Raw genomic sequence first — 26,389 nt, 5'->3', positions numbered from 1 at the left:
TGGATGAACTTTCTAAGCTAAAATGGGGAACAAGACAGGTCCTAATGGGAGCCTCGTCCAAACCTGGGGAGATAAAACTGATTAAAAGTCACCCCCTTTTTCTTTCCCCCCACTTGTTTGCCTTCTAGAAACCCCAATAAAACCAAGGCCCTAAATCCATAGATGGCTCTTTCCTTCCTCCTCTCCTCAAGGCTTCAAACCTTAACCTGAAAAACCCATCAGTGCATGTTTACCCCTATCCTTTTCCCTAAATTTGGGTCTGAACATGTGGATCATCTCTGTACCAAACCTCACCGTGTTGTTCCCCAGTGTGTCAAAGCCTGTGCAGCCTTGGACCATCCGGATCGGTGCCTCCCCACTCATTAGTGAGGGTTGGTGGCGCCCAAGGAGATCCTTCCTGCTGCACAGGCACTGGATTTGGAGAACTGAGCAGCTCCTCTCTTTAGAACAATGTCCCTTTCCAGGGAGATTGAAGGCAGGGGATCAAATAGGATGCTGGTGTGGGGGGAAGCCCCTCACAGCTCTGCCAAAGGCTGGAGCTCAGCGGTGGCCCCTGGGAGAGAACATTCCAGCGAGCTGTGCTGCACAGGGGGGGGTCTGTGTCCTGCCCAAACAGCCTGCTTTCCTTCCCAAAATGTCACACCAGGCCTAAAACCTTCCTAAAGTCAGGATATGTCCCATTTGTGGCTTCTTCCTCATCCACTCGCCCGGTTTCCTTGTCAAAGAGGGGAATTTGAGGGGTTTGATGTGACAAACCCAGGCTGGCTCTTTCATCCCCTGGTTATCTGCCAGGTGCTTCAGCAGATCTAAAACCCCCCGTACTCCAGGAGCTTCCCAGGCATCAAAGCACAGATGAGCGCTGGATAATCCCTTTGGTCTTCCTCTTTACGTTTGGGAAGAGGAGTAGGAGTTCTCTCTCCTCCTCTGTGGGGCGGGATGTCTGATGGCTCAGAAATCCCCGGATCACAAAGCTCTTCAGCATCAGCAGATCCTGAGGCACAGATCCAACCTCCCCTTTCCCCCGCCAGCCCCCTGCCCTCCCTCCTGCTCCTCTGTCCCTGCTCCACACCAGTGATGGAAACTGGGTTAACAGATGAAAGAGGAATTGCTAAAGCAAATATTTTCTTTCCAAAGCTCTCTTGGTTTGCTACAAACACAGGGAACCGCTGTGGAGAACCAACGTGGTTTGGAGGGTTATGGCTCCGCGGTGAAAGCAGGGACTGGGGACACACCACCCCTCGGAAACAACCCCCCAGCCAGAGGAATTCTGTGGCGGCAACAACAGAGCAACAAAACCTGAGGAGCAGCGAGTGTGAGATGTTCCCTTCACTTAACATCCACCCCGGAGCAGGGAGGACATAAAAATCCCCGCAGCCTTTGGGAAAATGGGGAAAAAAAAGCCGCGATTTGCACACCGGAGGGGCTTTAAATCCCAGGAGCGCTCCCGGCGTCTCTCTCCTCCCGAGCCGACGGAGCCGGGGCCGCCTCTCCAGCCCAGCTTCGCCGTGATTATAATCCCTAATTCCTGATTTTGCCACCTGCACTACGTTTCATGAAATTTTAAAGCTAATGCTCTGCCAAACTCCAGTGGCAGCGGAGCAGATGTTTAAGTGCAGCCGAGGATGAATAAATGATGGGGCTCGTGGCTGCACGGTGAAGGAGGGAGAGGCTGGATGGCTCCAAGTGGGGAGATAATTGATTTAAATGGCATTGTCCGTTGGAGTCACCTGGGATCGGCTCTTCGGGCACAGGCAGAACAGACGCAGCAATTAAAGGCCCTGCCCTGATGACAGCAGCGACTTGCCCGTGTGCACTCCCTGCTCAGCCTCTTCTTTTTGGCTGTTCTCTGCATTTGCACCTCGATATCAGGCAGGGAGAGGAAAATGAGGCTGGTTCTGGTCTTGGTCCACCTGTAGTGGAGATGAACCTGTTTGGGTTATCCCGGGATGCTGGGAAGGAGGTCGATGCCATATGGAAGAACCTGCAGAGGGAATATGTTAAGCATTAAAAAGCTTTTTAACTCCCCGGGGGAAAGGCATAAGAATCACTGATGATTGGACACCAAGTCCTGACCCAGCAGCACCAAATTGTGTTTTTTAATCACGAGATGAATCAGAAATGACAGTGACTCAGAAGCCCACGGGAGTTTTTGCTCTTCTCTGCTATAGACAACCCTGATGACCTCGGGCAAGTTCCTTCAGCCCTCAGCACAGCTCGGTCCCCTCCGAGGGGTGAGGTGCTCACCTGGCAGGGGGAAATAGATTCCCTTGGTAGACCCATGGAGGTGACTATTCCCTTGCTGGTCCACGAGCCCTCTCTCCCCAAAGGACCCTGCAGCTGGTCCTGCTCTGTGCCCTCCCAGAACGTGGGTTTTGGGGGTCAGTGCCACCCCTGCCCTCGCAAACAACAGCCCAGAGGTGGGACCTGCCTGAACTCGCAGCGTTTTTCACATTTCACCAAAACCAGCTCTTTTGCAACTCAAACCAGCCCTGCTGTGGCATGTTGGCTTTTCAATCATCTGCTTGCCTGTGGCTCCTGACAGCTCCTGGCAGGAGCTCCGTGCTGGAGTGCAGCCTCCCTCCATCACACCTGGCTCGGGAGCAAAGGCAAATCAAGCAAAGAGCAGGAGGCAAAGGATTCCTGCCCCTGAGGATCACTCTGAGGATGTTCACCTCCAGCCTGACCCAGGGCCGGGGGCAGAGGAGGGTGGACCTGACATGCTGCTGGCAGCAGTTTTGGGGAGCTCAGGGGTGCTGAGGTTCTGACCTGTGTGCAAAGGACACCGGGCAGAATGGGCTCCATCCTGCCTGTGGCTCCCAGGAGATGCTGCCACAGAGAAAACAGAGATGAAAGGGGTTTTCTAATAACAAAAGCAGCCTGTGGAAGCTGCAGGGAGGCTGCTGGTTTTCCAAGTCATGCTTAGTCATCATAGAAGAGGGTGGGTTCCTCTGCGTGCTGCGACGCAGCCGCCTCCTCAGGGGAGAAACCAGTCCCAGGTCCCAGGTGGATCCTGGCTGCTCCCACGGGCACAGGGATCCCTGGGGAGGGACTGACATCACATCTCAGCAGGGATGTGAGAGCAAGGGCTGCACCCAGAGCAGGGGATGGTCCTTGTAAAGATCCAGGAAATTCAGTGCCCTTCCCAGCCTCGAGTGTCACACGCCCTCGTGGTCCCCCCGGGAAGCTCTGCGGAGCCGTGTTGGAAACGCCGGCTCTGGGGAACACCAGCCCCGGGCGGGCACGTTCAGTGCTGATGTGATGGCAGCTCCTTGGGGAAGCTCCCAGAGCTGGGAGCTTCAGCTGTGCCCAAGGCAAAGAAACCATCCCTGGGCATTTCCCAGGCAGGTCCCACCAGCGGGGACAGGGCCAGGCCACCCCCTTGGCACGGCCACCTCTCCTCGTGCCAGCAGGAGCACCCGGGCACTAAATCACATCAGGGACCCCGCTGGGCTCCAAAAATAACCACTCGCTCTTCTCCTCTGTGTTGGACTCACCAGGCAGCTCCTGCTTTTTCCTTTCCTGCAGGTCTTGAGCTTCTTCAGACCAGCACTGGGCTTGTTTTCCCTGCGGAGGAGCTCCGAGCTCTGCAGCAAGGCACAGAGAGGACACAGACACAGGCTGTGTGTTTGCTGAAGCCCCAGCACAGGGGATGGTTAGCCCACGGCGGGAGCATCGATCCAGTACAGCCCTGCAGACACTCGGGGCACACAGGCTGTTTCCATCCCTCCAACAGCTGCAGGAAAACGCTCCCACCTCTGTTCTGGGAGGCAGCTGCAGCAGAGGGCTGGAAAATCCCCCCCGGGCAGTCCCGGCTCCGACACCAGACAGCCCCACGCAGGAGGGGGCAGCCCCTCGATCCACTGAGACACCTTCAGAAACTCCCTGTTCCCTCTCTGTCCTGCTCCGTGTGGGAAGATCCACATCGAGTCCATCTTGTCGCCCAGCCCGGAGCACTGAGTGCCACGTCCAGTCGTTCCTTGGACACCTCCAGCGATGGGGACTCCCCCACCTCCCTGGGCAGCCCCTGCCAATGCCTGACAGCCCCTTCCTTGAAGAAATTCTTCCTGAAAAGAATCCTTCCTCTTGCCTAGAGGACATCAGTGGAGAAGGGCAGGGTGTCCTGCAGCAGCACTGCCTCAAAGTTTTGGGGGGGACATCACCCCCCCCTCATTGTGGCAGCTCAGGGCTGGAGCGAGGAGGAGCTTGGGGGGAGCTCGCGTTCTTCAGGGGTTCAGGATCACCCCATTTCTCCTAGATCCCTCCGGAATGACAGATCCCCACACCTCCGGGTCTGCCTGGAGCTCCACGTGCCGAGGGGAGCCGGCTGCTGTCCCCCCTCCCCCGGCAGCTCCCTCCTCCCGCCGGCGCTGGGCCGCTGCCATTCCCTCTGGCGAGCGCTGCTCCAGCCTTTTTCCCCCCATTCAGGCTGACAACTGGGCCTCAGCATCAGCTGCTTGTTGCTCAGCATCAGCCTTTCAGCAAACAGCAGGTGCAAGCGGGGCGACCCCGGGCTGCGCTACAGTAATCCCGCGGCCCCCCCGCGCCCCCCTGGCTCAATATTGTCCCCTCGGCTCAAGAATGTTTTTGTCTCCCCTTCGCAGTTGTGAATTCTTGTATAGATTGAAAAGAAATCTCCTTCTGGTCTTGCTGCGGGGCCGTGGCTGGGAGGAGCGGGTGCCTCGCTGCGAGGGCGGCGTGGCCGGCACGGCTGTGCGGGAGGAGCGGGCAGCTGCCGCCGGGACACGGGCACGGAGCGGCCGGGACACCGGGACCGCGTCCTCTCTACCTGCACCCCTGGCCGCGGGTACACGTGGCTTTGTGGGCTCTCGCCCCCACCCTGGCAGAGAAACCAACTCATCACCCGCATGTGGGGACACAGAGGTGGCACAGCAGCAGGTCCCTTTCTGTCCCCCGTGTTTAACGCTGCCCGGGGGGGGGGGGTTGAGAGGTGAGTGGGGATCTAAACGGGCAGAGGTTTTGGAATAACACAGCGTGCTGGGCTGCAGGGGGGAGGCGGGAGCCTCCACAGGGATGGAGCAATGAGCCACATGCCGCTCAGGCACCGCCACAGGGCTTGGCCCCAGCGCGGCCCCCCACAGCGAAATCAGGACTCGCTGACACTTTCGTTATGTGTCACCCTGTACTGAAATCACTCAGAGCCCAGCACGGGAGGGAAACACCATCTCCCCACGGGTTGTCAAAGCCTCACTTCCCCTCATGGAGCAGCTCCCCAGGCAAGAAACCGCATCCTCTGCCCCACAAACACAGCCACGAGCACGCACACACTGCCCCCAGCACGGGCTGAGGGGTCCTGCCCGCCCCTGGAACAGGCAGTGACACAGATCAGCCGGGAATCCCACCTGGCAGCCCCAGCAGGGCTCAGGAGGGGGTTTTGGGTGGGAAAGCACGGCACCCAGGTCGCTGTGGAGGAGCAGGGACAGCCACTGCCCTGCCCAGGGTGCTGCGCAAACGCGGGGCCCTCTCCCACATCCTGCACCTCTTGGTGTGGTTTGACCTTTCTCAGGGAGGTTTGCTGTAATCACAGCCCAGCTGTGGCTCCCCAGGCCCAAGGGCTGGAAGCCCAGGCGGCCCCACTGCGGCCCAGACCCTCCACAGCAGCTTTTCCCTCGCAGACACGTTTTAACACAGAAGTCCCTGGTGTGTTTATACAGCAAACAGCTCCCTCACACTGTGGGCATCCCCAACACCACCAGCCCCTGCTAAACTCCAGTTTTGGACACAGCTTGGAGGAGCTGTGCTCCCTTCTGCCCCAGGCAGCACGAGGCAGGACCCCAGAGATGTCACAGCCCATCTTCTCCACTACATCTTTTACTTGCCTCAGGTTTCTGCATCAAACATGGGCAGTGCCCCAGCTCACCATGAGCCCAGTTTTTCTACCTCAGGTTGGCTTTCCCTGCAAACAGCTCCAGAGAGGACTCATGGAGCAAAAGGGATCAATTAAGGAACAAGTTACAAACGAGTTCCTGACAGCACTGGCGTGAGGAATTTACCACAGCTCCTTGCACGGGAGAAGCTGAAGAGAGCAGAGCTGCAGCGCCCGTGGCAGAAGGACACAGTCCAGCCCTTCCTGTGCCCAAAGCACATAAATCAACTGCTAACCTGTGACACTGAGCTGGCTGCTGCAGGACAGGGGCTTCACACAGCCAAAGAACCTGGGAACACCTCAGAACTCCTTCAGTGAAAGGTTCTGCTGGGCACAGGTTCTCCCTCCTGCCTTCCCCAGCACAGGCAGCATTTCTGCATTCCCAACAAGCTATGAGCCACTTCCTTATAGATCCCAGAATGACTGAGGTTGGAAAGGCCCTCCCAGCCCATGGAGTCCACCCTGTGCCTGATGCCCACCTTGTCACCCAGCCTGGAGCACTGAGTGCCACGTCCAGTCGTTCCTTGGACACTTCCAGGGATGGGGACTCCCGCACCTCCCTGGGCAGCCCCTTCCAATGCCTGACCACCCTTTCTGTGAAGAAATTCTTCCTGATGTCGAGCCTGAACCTCTCCTGGCACAGCTTGAGGTTACATCCTCTCTTCCTGTCACTTGCTGACCCTCCTTCCAAATCACACACTGCTGAAATAAATTATGTTACCTTCATGAATAATTCCCTCTGCTCTCCCTGCCTCCTCTGCTCAGTGGCCAGCCAGCTGCACACAGGGTAAGGATCTCGAAAAGCTGGGAAGATGCAGCACATCCAGCCCTGCCACCAGCCAAGAGCTGTCAGGCCAGGCCAATTTCCATCACAAATCCATGGCAGACACAGTTGGATCATGTCCAGAGGCACAGCACTCTGTGTGTTCCCTGTTAGCTCTGCTGCTCTCCAGAGGAGGCCCGAGGCACAGCCCACATGGATCACTGTAAATGTATTTATTTTAAATGAGAATTAGGGGGGAAAGCTGTGGTTGGGAAAACAGAGAGGGATAAGCAGGGAAAGCAACACTGTACCCGTTGCTGCCAGCTCAGAAACCAGAACCAGATCCTGCACTTCCCTCTGCTGGGACCCCCTCCAGGAGCACAGGCCACAGCAAAAGCTGATTTTATTAGTATAGCATAAATATTAACCCCCTTTTCCCCCAAGAAGCCCTCCCAACCCCTTCTTTCCAGCCCCTTCCCAAGGCAGCTGTGGAAGGGAGTGAGATTTGAATAACACAACCCTGCTGAGGATTTATGAATCTCTCCCTCCCCTGTCCTGTGATCCCTTAGACATTGATTCATTTTACCTTCAACTCCAAGGTGCTGATCAGCCTGGAAAGTGAAGGCATTATTAAGTATGTGTATTAAAATCAGGCCTCTCCAGTGGTAGAGGACAGGTTTAAAAATCTCCAGGTCCCTTCCACCTAGAAAAGCTATTTTTAACAATCTGAATCTCACACCACCCTGTTGTGGCTCTGACACTCCTTGGAGAAGCTCCTCCAGCAGGGATGGATCTTAACAATGATCCAGGAATTGTGCTGTGATAAAACATAAATGTCTGGTCATGGGAGTAAATTCTTACAGCCCTGTACAACAGTGCACTGAGTGTTTCCCATGTGCACCTCAAGGTCCACTTCCACAGCATTTGGTACAGCTCAGGATGATATTCCTGACAGGCCACCTCTGTCCACCCCCTGTCCAGAGATTTAGGCTGAAAATTAAACCCTGGGATGCTTCCCAGGTGAAGGCCCACCGAGGCTGAGTAAGTACCAAGTTTAGGGAGAAGGTGCTGCCACCAGGACTTGAGATGCTCTTTCTGGCTCTTTGTGACTTTCATAAACTCCTGGTGACTGAGAGAAGTGAATTTTCTTCAGTCTGTGGCATTTTAAAATTGTGTGTCAGCCTGTCCCCTGGTATGGACAGGTGTGAACTACAACCACAAAATACACACACTTCAAGGTGATTTCTGTTAAAACTACTGGGATTTGCCTACATGGCAACTGTTTAATTCATTAACTGTTCAATCATATTTCCAGCATCCCATTTTGATCTGTGATTCACTCTTTAAGGCTGGCAGGACACTGTGCGATTTCCTTTAACAAAGCCAAATCAACCTCAATCTGCTGTACAAAATATACACTGGGATCACCCCCAAACACCCTGCGCTCGCTCCAGCTGGAGGTGGAGTGTGAGGACAGGCTTTGCCAAAACAACAACCTTCAGAGAACAAAACCCCAAAAAGCCAACTCCTCCTGCCTGCTTCATCCACAGATGTCACAATACAGGTCTGATTGTCCCCAGAGCGATGGACGGTGGCACCTCTGAGGGAATGACTTGGTGGGAGCAGTTGGTCAGCACAGCAAGGACTCAGGGCTGCACCAAAATACCTCCAGAAGCAGCCGGAATAAGAAAAGAATTCTGCAAATAGAATGGAATTCTGCAAACAAACAGATGTGGGATTTAAGGAGGCTTTAGGAACCAGCACCTAAAACACTGCCTGTGCACAGATGATGCTGAGCATTGATGAGCAGCCACCCCACGATGTTGGTGTCGAGTTCCCAAAATGGAAGGCATTAATCCCTCTGCAAGGGCACAGTGGGAAGTTCCAGCTTCCAGTGGCAATATGCTAAATGCTAACTGGTTAATGGCACTTTTGGAAAAGAATAAAATTGCTCCCTCCTTGTCCATTTTGGCTTTTTTTGGGTGGACTTTCTGTGCTCAGCAGTGGCTGCACAGCCCTTGCCAGCCTGTCCTGGTGGGGGGACAACCCTTGGCCCTGCAATGCTGAGGATCAACAGCTCAGGAACAATGTGAATCAGGATGATCGCAACGAGACAAAACCCTTTTCCTGCCATGCCACCCTCTGATTCCTTTGTCCCAGCCCAGTCCAGCAGCTTTTGTTGCCAGAGCGGGCGGAGGGGAGTCCGTGGGTGGCAGTGCCAGGATGGCAAGCGGGAAGCAGTTGTGCGCTCCAGCCTCGTGCTCAAGGCCTCGTGGTGCCGGCGCTGCCCCCGCCCCGGGGCCGTTACTGGAAGGTGGCGTTGAAGGCCCTGCCGATGATGAGCCTGCGCACCTCGCTGGTGCCCGCCCCGATCTCGTAGAGCTTGGCATCGCGCAGGAACCGCCCCATGGGGTAGTCGTTGATGTAGCCGTTCCCACCTGCACCCACAACAAGCCAACGTCAGCCCTGGCCCCCATTCCAGGGGCGGAGGGTGGGGCGGGAGAGACGAGGTCAGGGACTCACCCAGGCACTGGATCCCGTCCAGAGCCACCTGCGTCGCACACTCTGCCGAGTACAGGATCACCCCGGCGCAGTCCTGGGGGACACAGGGGACAGTCAGCAGAGGGGTCCCCTGCTGCCCTGACCCTGCCATGACTCTACACCTGCTAAGAACCCTGAACACCCGATCCCAGGGCACAGGGGGCTGCAGCAGTGTCCCTGTCACCGCACAAAACTCATGAAGACAGAAAGAGGAAAAAAAAGAGACCAAGAGAGCAGCAGGGGAGCTGGCCTCTCACAGACGCCCATCAAACCCACAGGAGACCGACGTGAGTTGATGTGGGATGCAGAGCTCTGTGCTCCCGCTGTTAAACACTCAGTCTCCTCCTCTGACAGAGGTGTGGTGGCATTGTGGAGGTGACAACACCTCCAACGACTGCTCCAGCCCTTACAACAGCCAGGAGAGGTGTTTGGACTTCCAATAAACACCTACTGATGCTGCTAAAGCTGTTGCCTTGTAGAAGGAGGCTTGCTTTTCATTTGGGAGTGGAAACTGGCCCTTTGGGCTGTGAGGGCTCATTGCAGAGAGCCTCCCCGTGGGCCGGGCTCTGGGACCAGAGGAATTGCCCCAGGACAGCCGGGCTGGGCGGGAGCTGAGCTCACCTTGGCGTTGAAGTGACCCTGGTCACAGGCCTTGGCCACATTGTAGACGTACTGCCGGCACGCCATGAGCCGCGTGTACATGTCTGCCATCTTGCCCTGCATGAGCTGCACACACAGGACACACTCAGCACAGCAGTTAACAGAGGGAGTGGGTCACCCATCCCCAAATTAGACATGGGAAAGGACACAGATCCAGCAGCCAAGAGGGAGCTGGAGGCTCTTTTAAGTGACAGACTCCCAGATATCGGCCACAGTCCCTCACCCCCCACAGCAGCCTGAGGGGAGCAGGCTCAGAGATGCTTTTGCCTTCTCACCACATCCCAGAATCCCAGAATTGTTTGCATTGGAAGGGACCTTAAAGCTCACCCAGTTCCATCCCCCTGCCATGGCCTGGGAACCTTCCACTGGGCCATCACCACATCATGCAGCCCGAGCACAAACCCCATGCAAAGCCCCCCTCCCCACAACAAAGCTCTTGGTCTTCCCATTCTAAAGAGAAAAGAGGACAAACATTCCTAACTCCTCCTCTGCCTCACCTGGAAGTGGCCAATTTTCTGTCCAAATGCTTCTCTGACATGCAGGTATGGAATTGCGTGGTCAAGGACAGCTTGCATGAGCCTAAGAAAAGCACAGGTATGCAGGACAAGGGAAACAGCAGAACTATTCATTAATAATGAGTTAGCTTTGGAGGCATAACCCAAGGCAATAAGATTCTCACAGCTAAATGGTATCCCTGCTGCCTTCCTACAGCTCCACTCAAACAAGGCTGAGAATAAAATCCAAAGGTCCCATATTTCTCCCTGGTGCTTCTTTGGGACATCCTGTGATAAGGTCTGGCCTTGTAATTCAGGGACTGAGACTTGGAGAGCTTTCTCACAACCACAGCCAGGACAGTTTGTGCTGGCTCATCTCCAGAGCTCCCAACTCAAGAAATACCAGCCCATGCCACAAAAAAAGCACAGGCAAGAACAAGGAGGGGAAAAAAAATCTTCCTCCTGCTTTGTGGAAGTTGGTCTTTGCACATAAGGATTAGTCCAGAGAGACCACTTGGGAGGACAAAATGAGTGGGGTACAAATAGTTACTGGGGAGTTTAAGAACTGAATAAATGAAGCACAAACCAGTGTGTGACTCTCTGGATAATGTGTCAGATTTTAAGGAATGAGTAATGCAAATGAGCTGGTTATTCCCAGAGTAATCCACACTGGAGGGATACACAAGCCAGCAATCGGGGACTGAGGCAGATTTACCACCTCTGGGAACCAATCTTTTCCAAAGCACCCTCCAGGAGAGTCCAGTGGAGCAGCTACACCGGTGCTGGTGTCCTGTGCTGGTTTGGGCTGGGATACCCCACAGGATGTCCCTGCTCCTGCCTGCTCTGCACCTCGCTTCATTCCCATGGCTGATCCAGCCTCTTCTCTCCTGCTGCCCCAGTATCCCAGTTCTCCATCCAAGACACATCCTGCTGAGAGCTGCAGCCCCTGAGGGGGTCCCACTGGGCCTGGTGGCCCCCAAGGACCCTTCTGGCCTTACAGCCCATCAGAGATAACAGACCCTTACCCCAGGGGCCCACCAGACAGCACGAGCCTCTCCAGGTCCAATCCACTCATCAGGACGTAGACTCCTTTGCTCAGGGCCCCCAAGACATTTTCAGCTGCAAAGAGCAGAGGAAAAGTGATTATTTATGTGCAAAACTCAGCCCAGCTGCTGTCTGAGGACCTGTGTTTGTCTGAGGACCTGTGTTCTCCAGGGCTTGGAGCAACCAGGGCTGGTGGGAGGTGTCCCTGCCCATGGCACGGGGTGGAATGGGATGACCTTCAAGGTCCCTTCTGACCCAAACCAGTCTGGGATTCTATGAGAAAGGATTGAATATCCTACAGTCACGTGAAATGGCCTCAAACTGGTTCAGCTTCCAAGGCCAAAGATCAGAAGGAGCACTAATGGCCAGAGTGCCAAGTGTGTTCACTTCCAACACTGCAATGATGAGCCTCTCCACATTACCACAAGATGGAAATCCTGTTTCCACGAGAACACACTGCTCCCTGCAGATGATTCCTGGGAGATGATCAGAGGACTGGGGCACTGGCCTTCCTCATTTCAGAGTGGAGGGATCCAGCATAGTTAGAAACATCAGGTTTCAGCTGAAACTCTTCTACTTTGGCTTTTGGCGGTGTATGGGGAGCAGGAGAGCTCCTGGCTCTGCAGATGTGCAATCCTGAATTTCATGATTCTGGATAAGACATCTCCACTTGCTCTAGAGAGGCTGGAATTTTTCTATCAACAAAAATAGCCACTGGCATAACAAATACTGCTATTACAGAGGTCTCTGCTGTACTAACTAGTGGGGTAAGGATGGCCATTTTCAGGCCCTGACCTCAAAAGAACTCCATGTTACAGGCAACCCAAAAGCCTGTTGGAGAGTCTCCAGCGACACAACCTTCCAGGAAAAGCAGCTCACCCACATATGAGATGGGAGCTCTAATGGGAACAAGCTTCTTGGGAAGCCTCAGTGAGGCTTTGGAGAAGCAGTGGTTGAGAGGTGGGTCCATGAGGCCGAAACAGCAGTGACCTGACAAGGGATGTGCTCCCTCCCTGCAATCCAGCAGATTGCACTTCCAGTTCCACCAGCTCCCTTGGAGGCAGATAAGATCTGCAAAGCCCTCTGGGTCACAGGCTGAACATGGGTGTAATTAGTGATCCAACTTATCTGATCAGGCAGGAAACCTCCCCGACTGGAACCCGACTCACCAGGGATCTTGCAGTCTTCAAAGATCAGTTCACAGGTATTAGACCCTCTCATTCCCAGCTTATCCAGCTTCTGGGCTGTCCTGAAACCAGGTGTTCCCTGAAAGTCAAGGCAGTAAAAGCACAGTTTGAATCTCAATTCTGACAGACTAAGGAAAGTCACGAGAGGTCTGTGAAATTCCCCTGACCACAGGAATATGTGCAGGGTGCCAGGAGGGAGCCAAAGGGAACTGGGACCTAGAACAGGTCTAAGTGCAAGTGCAGAGAAAAACCCCTACGTGAACCTCGTGCACCCATTTTCTAATGCACATAAATACTATATAAATGAATTGGACAGTTGCCAACACAGCCCCTCCTACAGCAAGGGATGAAGCTCTGCCAGTAACTGAACTATTCTAATCACCAGGTTAAGTCCACCAGAAGGTTTACTGATCCCTGAGATTTTATATTCTTTTATTAAAGGTTCCTCTTCCATTTTTCAGGCAGAAAGTAGTTTGTCTTTGAGCACGGGGCTGACAGCTCTAGAAGGAAAACCAGCTGGCTTTAAATGAGGCAGTGAGGGATTGAGCTTTAACAACCTGAGGGAATGGCTGAACCCACCCTCTCCACGATGAAGGCGGTGATCCCGCGGGAGGCCGGGACTGCGGTAATGTCAGTTTTAGCATAAACAATGAGCACATCTGCATCCGGCCCGTTGGTGATCCAGAATTTGTTCCCATTCAGAACAAAGTAGTCTCCTGCAAGCCAAGAGATGAGATCTGTTAGCTCACAACAGAGCAACACCAATATCCCCACTCTGTGTATTCCCAAACAGGATTCACAGAATCCCAGAATCATTTAGGTCAGAAAAGCCCTCCAAGTTCATCAAGTCCAACCTGTGCCCCGTCCCCACCTTGTCCCCCAGCCCAGAGCACTGAGTGCCACGTCCAGTCGTTCCTTGGACACCTCCAGGGATGGGGACTGCACCACCTCCCTGGGCAGCACAGGACAGGCCTCACCTTTCTTATCTGCTTTCAGCTTCATGGACACGACATCAGAGCCAGCGTTGGGCTCGCTCATGGCCAAGGCCCCGATGTGCTCCCCGCTGATCAGCTGGAAGAAAACACCACCATAAGCTAAAGGGGGAGAGCAGCAGCGTTGTTTGTTCCCTCTTTACCCTCCCTGGCTGTTTTCCTGCACTGGACCCCCACAGCCACTGTTCTCTGCAGGAACAAAACCGAGAGCCGCCGTTCCCGGCACAGCCTGAGCAGGAGCTCCCTCGTGCTGTGCTCAGGGAACAGAACCACATCCCAGTGGGATGAGATGACTCAGCTCTGCCTGAGCTAGACAAGCACAGCCCTGCTTGCACAACACATGAGGAAGGTGCCAAAGAACCACGCAGGCACCATATGCCTCTGCCCAGCTCCTGCCTGTGCTTTGTGCTGCCCTTTTACACAAACAGCAGTTGGGGAACACAAGAGGCCAACGAGGGGGTGAAAAGGACTGGAAAAGTTGTCCACAACGTTTTCACAGCCCAGTCCCCCCACACTCGCCCCACGATGGCAGATGGACACCCTCCTCCTGCGCCTGCTCACACCAGGCTCTGGCAGAGCTGTTGCTTCCTCTTCACTGTTATTTCATTCTGCCCTTTTCTTCTCGCCTTTTTGCCCTCCCTGTGTACTTTTATCCATCCTCTCCCCGTTTTGATCTCTATTTTTTCCTTAAAAAGCAGACTCAATGCCTAAGGTATGTTCAACCAATTCAACCCATCAGCGCACCACTACGGAAGTTTTCATGATCTGCTCAAATCTAGTGAAGCACCTCTAAGTGCTCTGTCAGGAACCAAGACAAGTCAGAGCCGAAGTGGCTGCACATCTCATGGAGGGGCTGAGAATGAGGCATGAAAATACACCTGAGCAACGAGGGCAGCTCGGGGTCACACATCTGCAGGGTGCACAGTGCTTTGAGGAAGTGACACTGCACTTTGCATGCGGCTTAAATCAAGTGTCTCGTGCTGATCCTTTCACTGATAATCTCAGTGGCTCATTCGATGTGCTTGCTCATTGCTCTTCCATGCATTTAGAAACTGAAATTCATTTAACACACTGGAGTCACGAACATCAACACCCCAAATGATGATGGGGTTTCACATGTAGTTAATTAGCAGACGAGCCAAGCGTTTGGGCAGTGAGAAATGGAGATCATAAGATAAGAAAGCAGTGGCTTTCACCTCAGAGATCTCAAAACAATTTGGGAACTTGGAAGAATATCACCAGTGCCACCTCAAAGCCTCTTTTAGTAACATAGCTCCAGACCTGCAGACATGGAGCTTGGCATGGAACGAGGTCAGTGAGGATTAACAGGACAACAACTGACCAGCTACAGAAGTTTGGCAAGTTCGGTATTCCCCAAGGTTTGGTGCCTGAATTCCGCTGGTGCTTCAGATATCGCACACTGTGAAAGACACCCACCCCTGCAGCCCAAACTCAGCTGCTTCCCAGCTTTCCCCCCGCTCCAGCCACGGACCTTGGGCAGGTACTTGTGTTTCTGGGCGTCGTTGCCGTTGCGCACGAGCTGGTTGATGCACAGGTTGGAGTGGGCGCCGTAGCTGAGCCCCACGGCCGCCGACGCACGCGAGATCTCCTCCATCACCAGCACGTGCTCCAGGTAGCCCAGGGCAGAGCCCCCGTATTCCGCTGGGAAAGAGGAAAGACCTCCCGTTACCCACCACGTGCACGAGAGCCCAGGGCTGGGCTCGGCCTCAGCTGAGATCCAGGACACTTGGAACGGTTCTGGGACTGTCACTGTCCCCGAGCCGGGTGCTGCTGGCTCTCCCCATCCTCTCTGGATCTCAGTTCTCATCCTCAAGGCACAGGGACACTATTTCTTCAGCATAATCAACCATTTAGTTGTACAGCACAGTTGATATGCAGGACACGCACAAGGACACATCCCAAATATACTGACACTGCACAACGAGTCCTTCTTGTCAGCCATCATCAGGTGCAACCTTCATGTGACCATAAAAGTTAAATCACCAAGAGCAACCTCTGTTAGGTGAGCAGACAAAGGAACACAGGCAAGGTTTATGAAGTCCACATGTGCTTGCCCCCAAACAAGAGAGGACTCCTCAAACTGTTTAAAAAAATGGGGCACTAAGGATTTTTCTGAGCCCACAAGTGTGGAGGACACCAGAATTTTGATGAGTGGCCGATTCAGAAGGAGAATGATGCATAAATGTAACTGCTGTGAATTATACAAGGAATACATAATTCACCAGTGACAAAAATGTGGATTTCAAGAGAGGATGAAGTGAGACAGAGCAGCACTGAGAGCCCAGCTGGGCACACTGAGCTGCGCCTAAAGCTAGTGGTAAGGGTTAAGGTCACACAGTAGAACAAGGAGAGGGAAGGCAGTAAAAAGAGAAGGCTGAGAAATGCATAATGGCCTCGAGCAACTAACAGCCTACACAAGTATTTAGATATATACCTACCACACTTTATCTACACACAAATACAGTCCCTTCCCAGCCTAAATGCTTTGTTCTACAGTAGGAAGCAAGTGGTTGTACTGCTAAGGGAAGAGCTACATCAGGACACAAACACTGAGCAGCAGTGGGGGAGGAAACCCAGGAACACTTACTCATCACCAACGTGAGGGCTGCAAACAAGAGCAACAGGGGTAAGAGCAAATCTGTCTTGTGTGCTCAGGGTGACCAAAGGGCTGAGCTTGGAGAGGTCTCAAATCCCTCAAATGAACCCCACAGCCACTGGCACCACGTGCAGCCTTTCCTCCCACTCGACTCGTTTCGACTCCTGCCTTTATCTGCAGGGCTCTTCATCCTCTGGAATCTCCTCTCTCTACCACAAACCAGAGTGCAGGGGTTTGCTATCCATATCCTAAAAGATGGGGCTAACAGTTTGTCATATATGCCAAAACAAGAGAGTTTTCTATTAATTCCTATGAAATGGCTGGATTTGGTGCTTTTGCCTCATGAGAGGCAAACTGCTCAACTGTGAGCAGTCCTGATGCAGGATTGCTTTGCCCTGCAAGAGGAACAGGAAAATGATCCTGCCAGACTCCTCTTCATGTAGCAGAAGCCATGGTGTGATTTAGAATGTATACTCTGTATACATGACATACCTGTATTAGTGTTCTGTGGTAAGTACATACTTACATTTCTTAGCACTTCACAAAATAAATGGGAAATCACAAACAACACAGCTTTCTCAGTTTTCAGAAGAAAACAAACAGCACTTATTCAAAATGCTTCTTTAATAGGTTTGATCCACCAGTGCCCAAATATTTAATTGTGTATGCCCATCTCCACATCCTAAATCCCAGGCTCCACCTCCTCCAACATACCTGACGTCAATAAAGAATCACACAAGTCCACAATCCAAAACAAGGTGGAAAATCCTGGGTGTAGGAGGGTTTGAGAGGTAAACCTTTGAGATAAAGGACAGGACTCATGAGGGGATGGCTCACTGATAATGTGGGAAACTGCTGTAAGCCTCGGGCACAACATCAGAGGAAAAAGAAGGGAAGAGGGAGAAAAACCAGGAGCAGCAGTAAATGGGGAAGAGGAAAGGGAGAGAAATCAGAAATGCAGAGTCTTCTAGCACTGAGAGGGGCAGAGGCATTATTTTGACATTGCTATTCACCTGGATCCTGCAGAGGCCTTTGCACAGCCACATCTAGAAAACAGACTTGTCCACTGGGAAAGAAGGGCCCCATCAGCCTCTTTTCTCCACTCAGGGCTTCTCATTCCCCTGCCCTGCTTTCAGCATGACCACACTCATCTGTAACATTCATTAGAACACTTGCACTGACCTGGACAGGGCTCAGTAAGATTTACCCTCATTTTCTTCTGGCTGTGGTCAGCTCTCCATTAGTTATCTCACCTTTTCAGAGCATTAGTTTAGACCCTTTAACTTCTCCCATTACAAATGAACGCTTGTTCATGGATCCTTTTACCTCTAGCTCTCCTTCTTCCAACCTTGCTTCGTATCAGAAATGCACAAACGTGTTTGAGGTGCACACGTTACACCTGGAGAAACCATTTCTGAGCAGTGCTTTTAAATGGTGACAGGCCATGCTGTAACCATCCAGAAGCCTGACAAGGAAAAAGGATTTGGACCCAGAGAAGGATAACAACAGTTTGGAAAGTTTTTTTAAAGACACAGTGACGGGATAGAATGGATGTCACATCAGAGACAAGGCTGTTATGGACTGGAAAGCGAGAGTTTAAGTGGTCTCTCCCAGCAGGAGGTAAAAGGTAGGAACAGACTTACCAGGAGCTGTGATCCCCAGAACTCCCAGTTCTCCAAGTTTCTTCCAAAAGTCCTACAAACACAGAACAAGGAATGAGGCCACACTTGCAGTCAGGGCATCAGCATAAAAAGTTTCCCCAGGGAGCTCACTGGAAACATCAGTTTGTCCCCGGGACATCACAGGAATGCGGTAAATCCATGGATACCTGTCGCTCCCGCAGTGCAGCTCCAGCCCTGGGGCTGAGAACTCACACAGGCCTGAGGACACTGGTTGTGCTACACATGGGAGGAGCTGGTGGAATTCAGTGAATATTCACAGGGTTAAAATTACTTCTGGAAAGACAACTCCCAAGATGCGAATCTTTGCTCACTTTAAGTAAAATTTCAGTGAGATAGCATAAGTTGTCCATGACTAAAACCCTGGAAATAGGAAGAGCTGCTGTGAGATGGTACTTTAAAATCACTTCTTCCAGTGTTTTTTCTCTATTCTTCTTCCAGTACAACGGGAACTGGCAACTAAAGGCAAGGAAGCCTCCTTGGGAGAGATTAAAAAACAGGAATGTTACAGCCACGATGTAACATAGTAGGAAAGGATGGTCCTTGCCACCGAGGACCACACGTATCCTGGTGGGACCATCTCCCTGCTGCTCCTTTCCTGTGCTACACAATGGACACCCAGGGGAGCTCTCCCCACATGGCCTCTGTGTCCAGCAATTAAGATAATTATCAGGAGTAATCTCCAGAGAATCCAAAAAGTATAATTCAACAGGTCTGGATGACACCTGGAGTGCCAGGGTAAATTTACACACTTCACTTCGAAGCCACACATATATCCCTGGAAATGTCAACGTGAGAACTCTGGGAAATCCTGGCACACGTTTAGAGCTTTTTGAGTCTTGTGGAGCTTATGAAAACCAACAGTCAGATCTCTTGTTTCCATCAGTCAAAGCACCCCGTGGCGCAGAACTCGTCGGGTTTATGAGGAAGGCAAGTTTCAGCTGGACACTCAAACCCCACGTCTCGGCATTTGCACACAAATGTTTTCACAAGTCTGAGAGGAAACTCATGTCCAAGAGAGGGACTGAGCCAGGAAAACCAAAGCACGTGGTGGGGAAGAAGCCTGAACAGAGCCAAGCAGAAACCCCATGGTAAGAACCTCAACAAGACCATTATCTGTATTTTTTATTATTACCCCTGGGTTCTGCCCCAGGGTGCTGAAAATTGGTAAAAAAACGATAAAAGTGGAAATCATAAAAAGGTTCTCTGTGGCTTTTAAGTTTGAAAAGCTAATGCCATGTTCCTGTGGTGTGCACTGGGATTGTCTGGACTAAGGTGCAGATCCAAGAACCCCCTTTTCCAGACATACACATGGAATACTTGCCCGCATGCCTTTGAATTCATTCTCCTGGTCAATCTGTTGAGCCTTTGGAGCCAAATGCTCTTGGCAGAACTTTGTCATGGTCTGTCTAAGCTGGGAGAAGAGGGGAGGAAAAACACACATATTACATCTCATCAATACATCCTCATCTTCCCACAGGTCCTGCCAACATTCCCCTGCCAGGCAACTCCAGCATCCCAAACCCAGAAGTACCAGACCATAAGGAAATCCACAGCTCAGTTTACTGGCTGGAATACCCCATAAAAGGGTCATTGGTTTTAGTCTTTTAAAAAGGAGCTGAAATACTTAAGTTCATCTCAGCATTTACCTTAACCTCACCCCAACAGGAGAGAATGTTCCTGAACTCCTGCCTGCACTGGGGTTTTGGGGCATGTTTTTGGGCAGGGAACTTTGAAAGCAGATGAACTGCACTTGTAAGGTGCTAACCCCAAACACTGGCTCATTATAGTGCCATTTAATTACCTACAGATGCCTATAGTAATTAGAGATGCTCATTAAAATGTGTCCATGTATGAAACTGGAATTCCATTATCTATCCTACTATTTTCTACAGAGGGCATAATTGATAGAGCCAGGTATGTTCATTGATCCAAGGGTTAAAAAACTCAAAATCTTTTTTCTAAACCTTAAATACATACTTGAATTATATACATAAATACACTTGAATATATACATGTGTTCTGCAGAAGTCTATACACATACCAAGAAATTATACACACTTCAATAATGAAGTGTCTTTAATACAAAGATTTAAAACTTTTATCTGTATATTATGGCAGAATTTAATGATCCCTTTTTTACCTTTTTTGGTTCTTTATTCTCACAAATTAACACTGGTGAAGGAACGGTTTTAGAGATTGAAACCCTGTGCTGCTGTTTAACCAGAACCTGTACAAGAAGCAGGAGCAACAAACCAAAATATGCCCAGACTTCCCTGCCTTTCTCTGAGCCCTGCAACCGAAGCATTCTCTTTCTTACAATAAAGAGATATGCTAAATTTCCATGGCCACATGGATTCCAGTACCACCAAACAAGCTTTCTCCCCATTGATGGATTTAAAAAGTTAAAAGAACCCCCAAAAGCACATTAGACACAGAACAAAGAATATGCTGAGTTGGCAGGGACCCCCAAGCATTAAAGTCCAACTCCTGGCCCTGCACAGGACACCCCAATAATCCTACCCTGTGCCTGAAGGTGTTGTCCAAATGCTCCTTGAGCTCTGGCAGCCTTGGGGCCACAAACACTGCCCTGGGGAGGGGAGCCTGTTCAGTGCCCAACCACCCTCTGGGGGAAGAACCTTTTCCCAATACCCAGCCTAAACCTCCCTTGGCACAGCTCCAGCTGTTCCCTGGGTTCTGTCACTGGTCACCAGGGCAGAGTTTGGTGCTGCCCACTGGGAGGGAGCTGTAGACTGTGATGAGGTCTAAGAACTATTATCCTAAATCTTTAGGTGCTCCGTTGGGCAGAACAGGCTGGGAGAGCTGCAACTCTTCTTTTGAGAGGATCTGATGAGACCCAAGCGATTTGTTCCTTCGGTGATCACGTTTCTGGAGACGACTCCCGATGCAGGAGGCCCAGCGTGGGCGCAGCGGCCGTTTGCCTGGTCGGGGCGGAGTTCCATGGCGAGGAGAGCAGGTGCTCCGGGCGGGAAAGGTGTCCCGGGCGGGCCATGTGTCCGGGGCGCGCCAGTGCCGAGCGCCGCGCCCCCCCCTGCGCGCACGGCGATTGGCCGGTGCCCGCCGCTTGCGGCCAATGGGCGCGCGCCGGGCCTGCCACACCCCCCGGGCGCGGATCTCCGGCCCGGCCCGGCCCGGCCGGTACCCGGCGCTGCTCCGCGTTCAGCCCGTACCTGGCGCTGCTCGGCGCTCAGCCCGTTCACCGTGTCGTCCACCGCCAGCCCCGCGCCGCCCCGCCGCAGCACCGCCGCCAGCGCCGCCCGCGGCCGCCTCGCACGGCCCACCGCCCGCCCCAGCACCGCCGCCGCCATGGCCGCTCCACGCCGCCACCCCGCGCGCACGCGCGGCCCCGCCCCGCTCCCCGCCCGGGAGGGGCCGGAGGACAGTCCTGCACCTTTAATGGAGCAAAGTACCGACGGGACACGCGGGAATCCAGCCAGCGCGGCTGCTGCGGCCCCGCCGCGGGGCAGGGACCACTGAACCAGGGGTACAACAGCAAACACAACCCCCAGAACCCCAGTCCAGTCCGTCCTCATGCCTCACATCGCCAGGAGGTGCTCCAGCTCATTGAGTGTTGCTGTGTGTTCCTCGATTTCTGCTTGGAAGGAGGAATGGTTCTCCAGGGACTGCTGGCTCTCCTCCTCTGCTGATTTCCACATGTCCATCCCTGCCTGTGGAGGAGTCAGTGCACACCCCGTGTTACCAACAGCAGAGGAAGGAACAGCAAAACCACGTCCTAAAGCAGCTCCAGCCAAAGATCTGAGCCCTTCCCCCTAAACTAGGCTTAGTGTGGCATTCTTTACCTTGGTTGCTGGAGGAAAATATCAATTTACCTGCAACCAAAATTTAGCAAGTCTCATGTAAGAGCTAATCAATGAAGTAGCTGTTAAGTCTTTTCCCAAGGACTGTAGAGCTGTAATTCAATGACTATTTTGGTCTGTGTATAGATAAGTATTGAAGCCACTTGTGCTTGCACCCTTCCCAGCTCCTGAGAGACTACCCAAGGTCACTGCTCTGCAACAGCTTCCAAGTTACATCAGATCCTCTGAATTCCAGAGTAACAACCACACTGGCAGCCTCCTCTATTTAGAAGAGGAGTAGCACAGTTTCCTTAACATATTTATATCAAAAAATGAATACTACAGGTTTTCATCTAGTTCATGTGGAGAAAAGAGGAGCAAAATAACCTCGCTGAGCACCTACTGCTCGTTGCCTGGTTGAGTCAGTGACAGTCTCACCTGATGCACCTCCTTCTCTTCTGCCAAGGTTTGGTTAAACAGCCTCAGCTCTTCTATGAGCTTCTCAGTTAACAGCTGAAGAGGAAAATAATTTTTAATATAATGCAAACAAACATGAGTCCCAGCAGATGTTTCAGCATCAGGAAGGAAGGGCAGAGACACACAGACCTCTCAAAGCCCATTTCAGACCTTTCTTACCATTGTCTGTTCCTGGCATTCCTGGGTCTCCTTTTCCTGCTCCAAAATGTTGCTGCCTGTAACTAATTTAGGAGACGCATTAGAGAACCTCTAATACACAGATTTTGTGTTTGTAAGAACAAACAGCTTTTCAAAGTAACTTTCTACAGCAAGAACAACTAAGTTAGTTTATCCAGGACAAGGCCTACTGCAGGAAGCAGCTTTTTCTCTTAAGCCACAAAAGGCATGGGGTTCCATCAGCATTCCTTTAACAAGGAAGCACAGCCCAAATGTCTAATGAACAGTCACAACAGGAGAATGAAGAAAACATTCTGAAGAATGAGTACCAGGATGTGAGTGAAGCACAGAGTCCTTACCAGGATCAATGTTCCTGCTCTCTAAAATCACCATGCAAGTCTCCTGAAACTTCTTGAGCTTCTCAACTTCTTGGCCCAGGCTGTCATTCTTCTCCTTCAACTCCTTGACAGTGCTCTGCCATGAACACAGGTTGTGAGGGAAGCAAGCTTCCAAGGAGATGTCCTTGTCCTTGGTCAGCAGTACTGACATGAACAGCTTAACAAGTGCTGCTCTGGCACCACCTTGCCCTTTTGTCTCCACCACCACAGCAGATTAGGTGCTGCACACCCTTGCTCCTGCTTCCTGACAGGATTAAATACATCTACCACATCCCCACATCACACCAATTACTAGCAAAATTTGATCCTAAGAGAAATTCCTCTTAGGCAGTCCTGGATCTTCTCTTTTGCTCCCTCATTTATATAAATAATTCGTGCATTGAGGAGCATGTAAACATTCAGAAGAAAAGGGGATCACATTTTTTTTAAGCCATGGCATTATTCCCTACACAATCCAGGTATCACCAGGCAATTGGACAAGCTGATCAACCTCCCAGGCTGAATGCAATTCTCCAAGAAATCAATAAGCACGTGCATAAGGATGATCCAGCTGACAGTGTCAAAAGCTTCTGGGACATTTCATGGGAGGTCTCAGAGGCTCTTAAGGAAATCAAGCTGTGAGATATGAGGAAGGATCATCTCACAGATTGAGAACTAGAAAATAAAGTGAGATTTTACAGCCAGGGGTTGCCGGGGGGGGCCTCCTGCGAGTGACAGAAATGGTGCTAAATGTGTCCTAAAGTGAACTGTAATGACGAAACTTCCAATTTCAAACCTAAACTTGATTCCAGAAAGTCAAATCTGTTTGAAACAGAACCCCCTGGACAGTCCCAGCTCTCTCAGCCTTTCCTCCAGTCACTTAATCATCTCTGTGGCCCTTTGCTGGACCCTCTCCATTGTATCCATGTCTCTTTTGTACTAGGAGCCCAGAACCAGACAAAATATTCCCAGTTTGGCCTCCCCAGTGCCGAGCAGATGGGGAAAAAAACTTGCAGAGGAATACAAAGACACAAAAAGATCAGGCAACTAAGTGATTATTTACAGTTCCTCTGGCTGTAGTGAGGAAGCACCTGGCAATATCAAGGCTGTTCTAATAAAATTCCATACAAGTGTCTAGTTGTGAACTTGAAATATTCTCCCACAGTGAGTCTGAACTGGAATTAGAGCTCTAGTAACATTTCACAGGGAGTTAGATGCATTTTCCATCGCAAAGCACCTGCAGCTCTGCTGATTCCCAGCTTCTGGCAGACACCAGAGGAGAAAGCTCAGCCCACCCAAACTCAACTGACTTGTGATGGAGGCAGGAAAATGAGCAAGACAATCCTTAACATGACCCTGTAGGGATCAGAGTATAAGAATTACTCAATGATTTATTCATCTTTCCCGCTTTCCTTACCTGTGCTCCTGTTAGTCTGGAATGTAGCTGTTTATTGGCTGTTTCCAACAGCTGATTCTTGCTTTTCAGCTCTGCTTCTACTTTGTATCTGTTGAGAGCACTGTAGAGTCAAAAAGCAAAGATTTAGGGGCAAAAAAAGACCAGTTTTGCACACCTTCTTTTGCTTACACAAACATGCCCTTTCAGCAGCATTTGCTTTTGCTCCTGACCAACAGATTTGACCAGCAAACTTGGCAGGAAAGCTGCACGTGGGTGAGAGCTCATTGTAACCCTCCCTGGGTTACACCACGGCATGAGGGAAGCTCACAGAGAGGGGAGGAAACGTACCCTCTTGTCGCTGTCTTCCTGGAAAACTGCTCCCCTTTCTTGGCAGATTTCAGCAACCTTAAAAGACGGATAAAATACAGTTAGCAGAAGACCACTGTGCTGCTGCAGACCAAGTCTGTTAGTCTGACAAAGTCTGCAAAAATAAGCCATCTTTGGGACATCTACCAAAGAAATCCATCGATATTTTGCTTTTATTTACCCTTGGTTCCCAGCCTTGAAGACACCATCCGCTGGAAGGTTTGAGACAAAGTTAAAGTTGGGATCCTTGCTGAACTCCGGCTCTGATGCTTTGGTGGTGCAGTGACCTTTCTTTGAAGGAAAGGTCACTTGTGTTTCTGCAAGAAAATCACACCAGTGAAAACGCTCCAGTCTGGAAAAGACCTCCTTAGGGTCTCTCAAACCTTCAATTTGAGGAAAATCAAAGTTATATTTGGCTCAAATAGAGACTTTAAGGTAGAAACAACTAAGAGCAGCCTTCAAACTTTACCCAGGATTAAGTGTTCAGAACAAGCCACCGATAGGTCAGTATAGACAGTGTTAAAACATAATTACCAGGCTTGAATGAATGAGAGAAAGGGTGAAAGTGATAATATAGATGTGATAATAAAAATCTCATACATCATTCAACATGCCACAGGGTTACAAGCAATGCAGTTCAACACTGGATACAAAACAAACACAGCCCACTCAAAACTCTGTTCAGAGACCTTCATACTCCAGTTCATTATGAGCAGATAGCTACTAAAATAGCATTACAGAGAACTAGCTTTCTACGTGGTTTACTTCTCTTAAATTGCAGCTGCTTGAGTGTATAAGCTTGGTTCACACGGTTTGTTTTCTCCCCGAATTTCAGTATATTCCCAATAACACATCCACGAGCACATTTACATGCAGTTTCCATCGATACAGCCCAGCTCCCCTGACTTTAACGCTAAGCCCGGGTGTCCCACGTTCCTAAAGTCCCTAAATAGCATTAAAAGATCTATAAAAGCACGAGACTGGAGGGAGCATCTTTCACGTGCACGGGCCGCCGCCTTCAGCGGGCGGGGAATACACACGGCGGGAAAGCCAAAAAGCGTTAACCTATGCGCTAAAGACGGGCAGAACAGTGGTGAAAAAAGCTTATCACTAGATTTTGGAGCAGCCATCACGGGGCAGGCAGAGCCGCAGCTCCACGAAGGTGTGGCGTGCCGCCCACCGCCCCGTCCCCCGGCCTAACCCCCCCACCCCCCCCCGGCCGTGCCCGCCGGTGCCCCCGCGGTGCCCGGCACGTACCTGCGGGCGGCGCGGGGCGGTGTGTGCCGCCGTACACGGGGATGCGGGAGGGCTCCCCGTCCATGGCGGCCGCTCCCCCTCAGCCGCCGCCGCCCTCGGAACCGCGCGCGCCGCGACCGTTGGGCGGCCCCGCGCATGCGCGGGGGAGGGGGAGCGGGAGGGCGCGTGGCCGTTGGGGCGCGCGGCGCGGGGCGCCGCTGAGGGGGCGCGAGGCGGGAGCGGCGCGCGCCCCCGCCCTCCGTTTCGCGCCCTTTTTTGCCTCACGCACCCCGCCCTCAGCGAAGGGTCCTTTGGCTCCGTGCGAGGCTCCTTCCCTGCGGGGAACAGCCCGAGCGCTAATTCTTCCCTTCGTTCGCTGCCTCCTGCTGCCTCGCCCTCTACTTCGGGCACTCGAGGCCGGGAGAATCCCGAGCTGTGCGGGGGATTCGAGTGGACTGCGTGGACGTGAAGGCATCAGGGCACTGAGGGCGCCGGTGCTGACTCTTCCGTGTGAGGTACTGAAATCGCCCTGCAGTGCTGTGAGGTGAAAGGAGGCATCTGTAGAAAACGTTTCTCGACTTAAGAGACATTTGCGGTGCTTTTTTATAACGTGGTGGTTTTTATAAGGTGGTTTTTATAACGCGTGGGAAATCCCTCCAGACAGCAATGGGAAGCATGGTGCCCTCTCCCTCAGGGAAGGCG

The 26,389-nt window shown here is 52.0% G+C and overlaps 2 protein-coding genes and 1 long non-coding RNA gene across 4 annotated transcripts; all 3 read right to left on the bottom strand.

Annotated features, from left to right (window-relative positions):
* Nucleotides 1-1,094: 1,094 nt before the first annotated feature.
* On the bottom strand, nt 1,095-3,671 carry LOC120324226. The gene is made up of 2 exons (XR_005565357.1): nt 3,495-3,671; nt 1,095-1,981 (listed from the first exon to the last, which is right to left on the bottom strand). It is a non-coding gene; the product is annotated as an uncharacterized LOC120324226 (long non-coding RNA).
* A 3,194-nt stretch (nt 3,672-6,865) lies between these two features.
* Nucleotides 6,866-21,422, bottom strand: IVD (isovaleryl-CoA dehydrogenase). Of its 2 annotated transcripts, none has more exons than XM_027749319.2 (12): nt 21,053-21,422; nt 19,186-19,275; nt 17,826-17,877; nt 15,058-15,227; nt 13,551-13,644; nt 13,153-13,289; nt 12,556-12,652; nt 11,368-11,461; nt 10,346-10,427; nt 9,810-9,914; nt 9,171-9,243; nt 6,866-9,085 (listed from the first exon to the last, which is right to left on the bottom strand). In XM_027749319.2, the coding sequence occupies exons 1-12, from the start codon at nt 21,413-21,415 to the stop codon at nt 8,952-8,954; spliced, it is 1,491 nt and encodes a 496-aa protein (XP_027605120.2). In that variant the 5' UTR covers nt 21,416-21,422; the 3' UTR covers nt 6,866-8,951. The 2 variants fall into 2 exon arrangements, with proteins under 2 accessions (XP_027605120.2, XP_039242039.1); XM_039386105.1 differs by lacking the exon at nt 21,053-21,422 and adding an exon at nt 20,529-21,009.
* Nucleotides 21,261-25,814, bottom strand: KNSTRN (kinetochore localized astrin (SPAG5) binding protein). Its single transcript, XM_027749320.2, has 8 exons — nt 25,709-25,814; nt 24,633-24,768; nt 24,434-24,490; nt 24,107-24,206; nt 22,672-22,786; nt 22,316-22,377; nt 22,118-22,192; nt 21,261-21,550 (listed from the first exon to the last, which is right to left on the bottom strand). The coding sequence occupies exons 1-8, from the start codon at nt 25,770-25,772 to the stop codon at nt 21,419-21,421; spliced, it is 741 nt and encodes a 246-aa protein (XP_027605121.1). The 5' UTR covers nt 25,773-25,814; the 3' UTR covers nt 21,261-21,418.
* Nucleotides 25,815-26,389: the final 575 nt, after the last annotated feature.

The sequence above is a fragment of the Pipra filicauda genome, unplaced genomic scaffold (genome assembly GCF_003945595.2).
Source record: "Pipra filicauda isolate LSUMZ 115617 unplaced genomic scaffold, ASM394559v2 scaffold463_size517996_pilon, whole genome shotgun sequence".
Classification (NCBI taxonomy): Eukaryota; Metazoa; Chordata; class Aves; order Passeriformes; family Pipridae; genus Pipra; species Pipra filicauda.
This window is presented reverse-complemented; position numbering and strand designations above follow the sequence as displayed.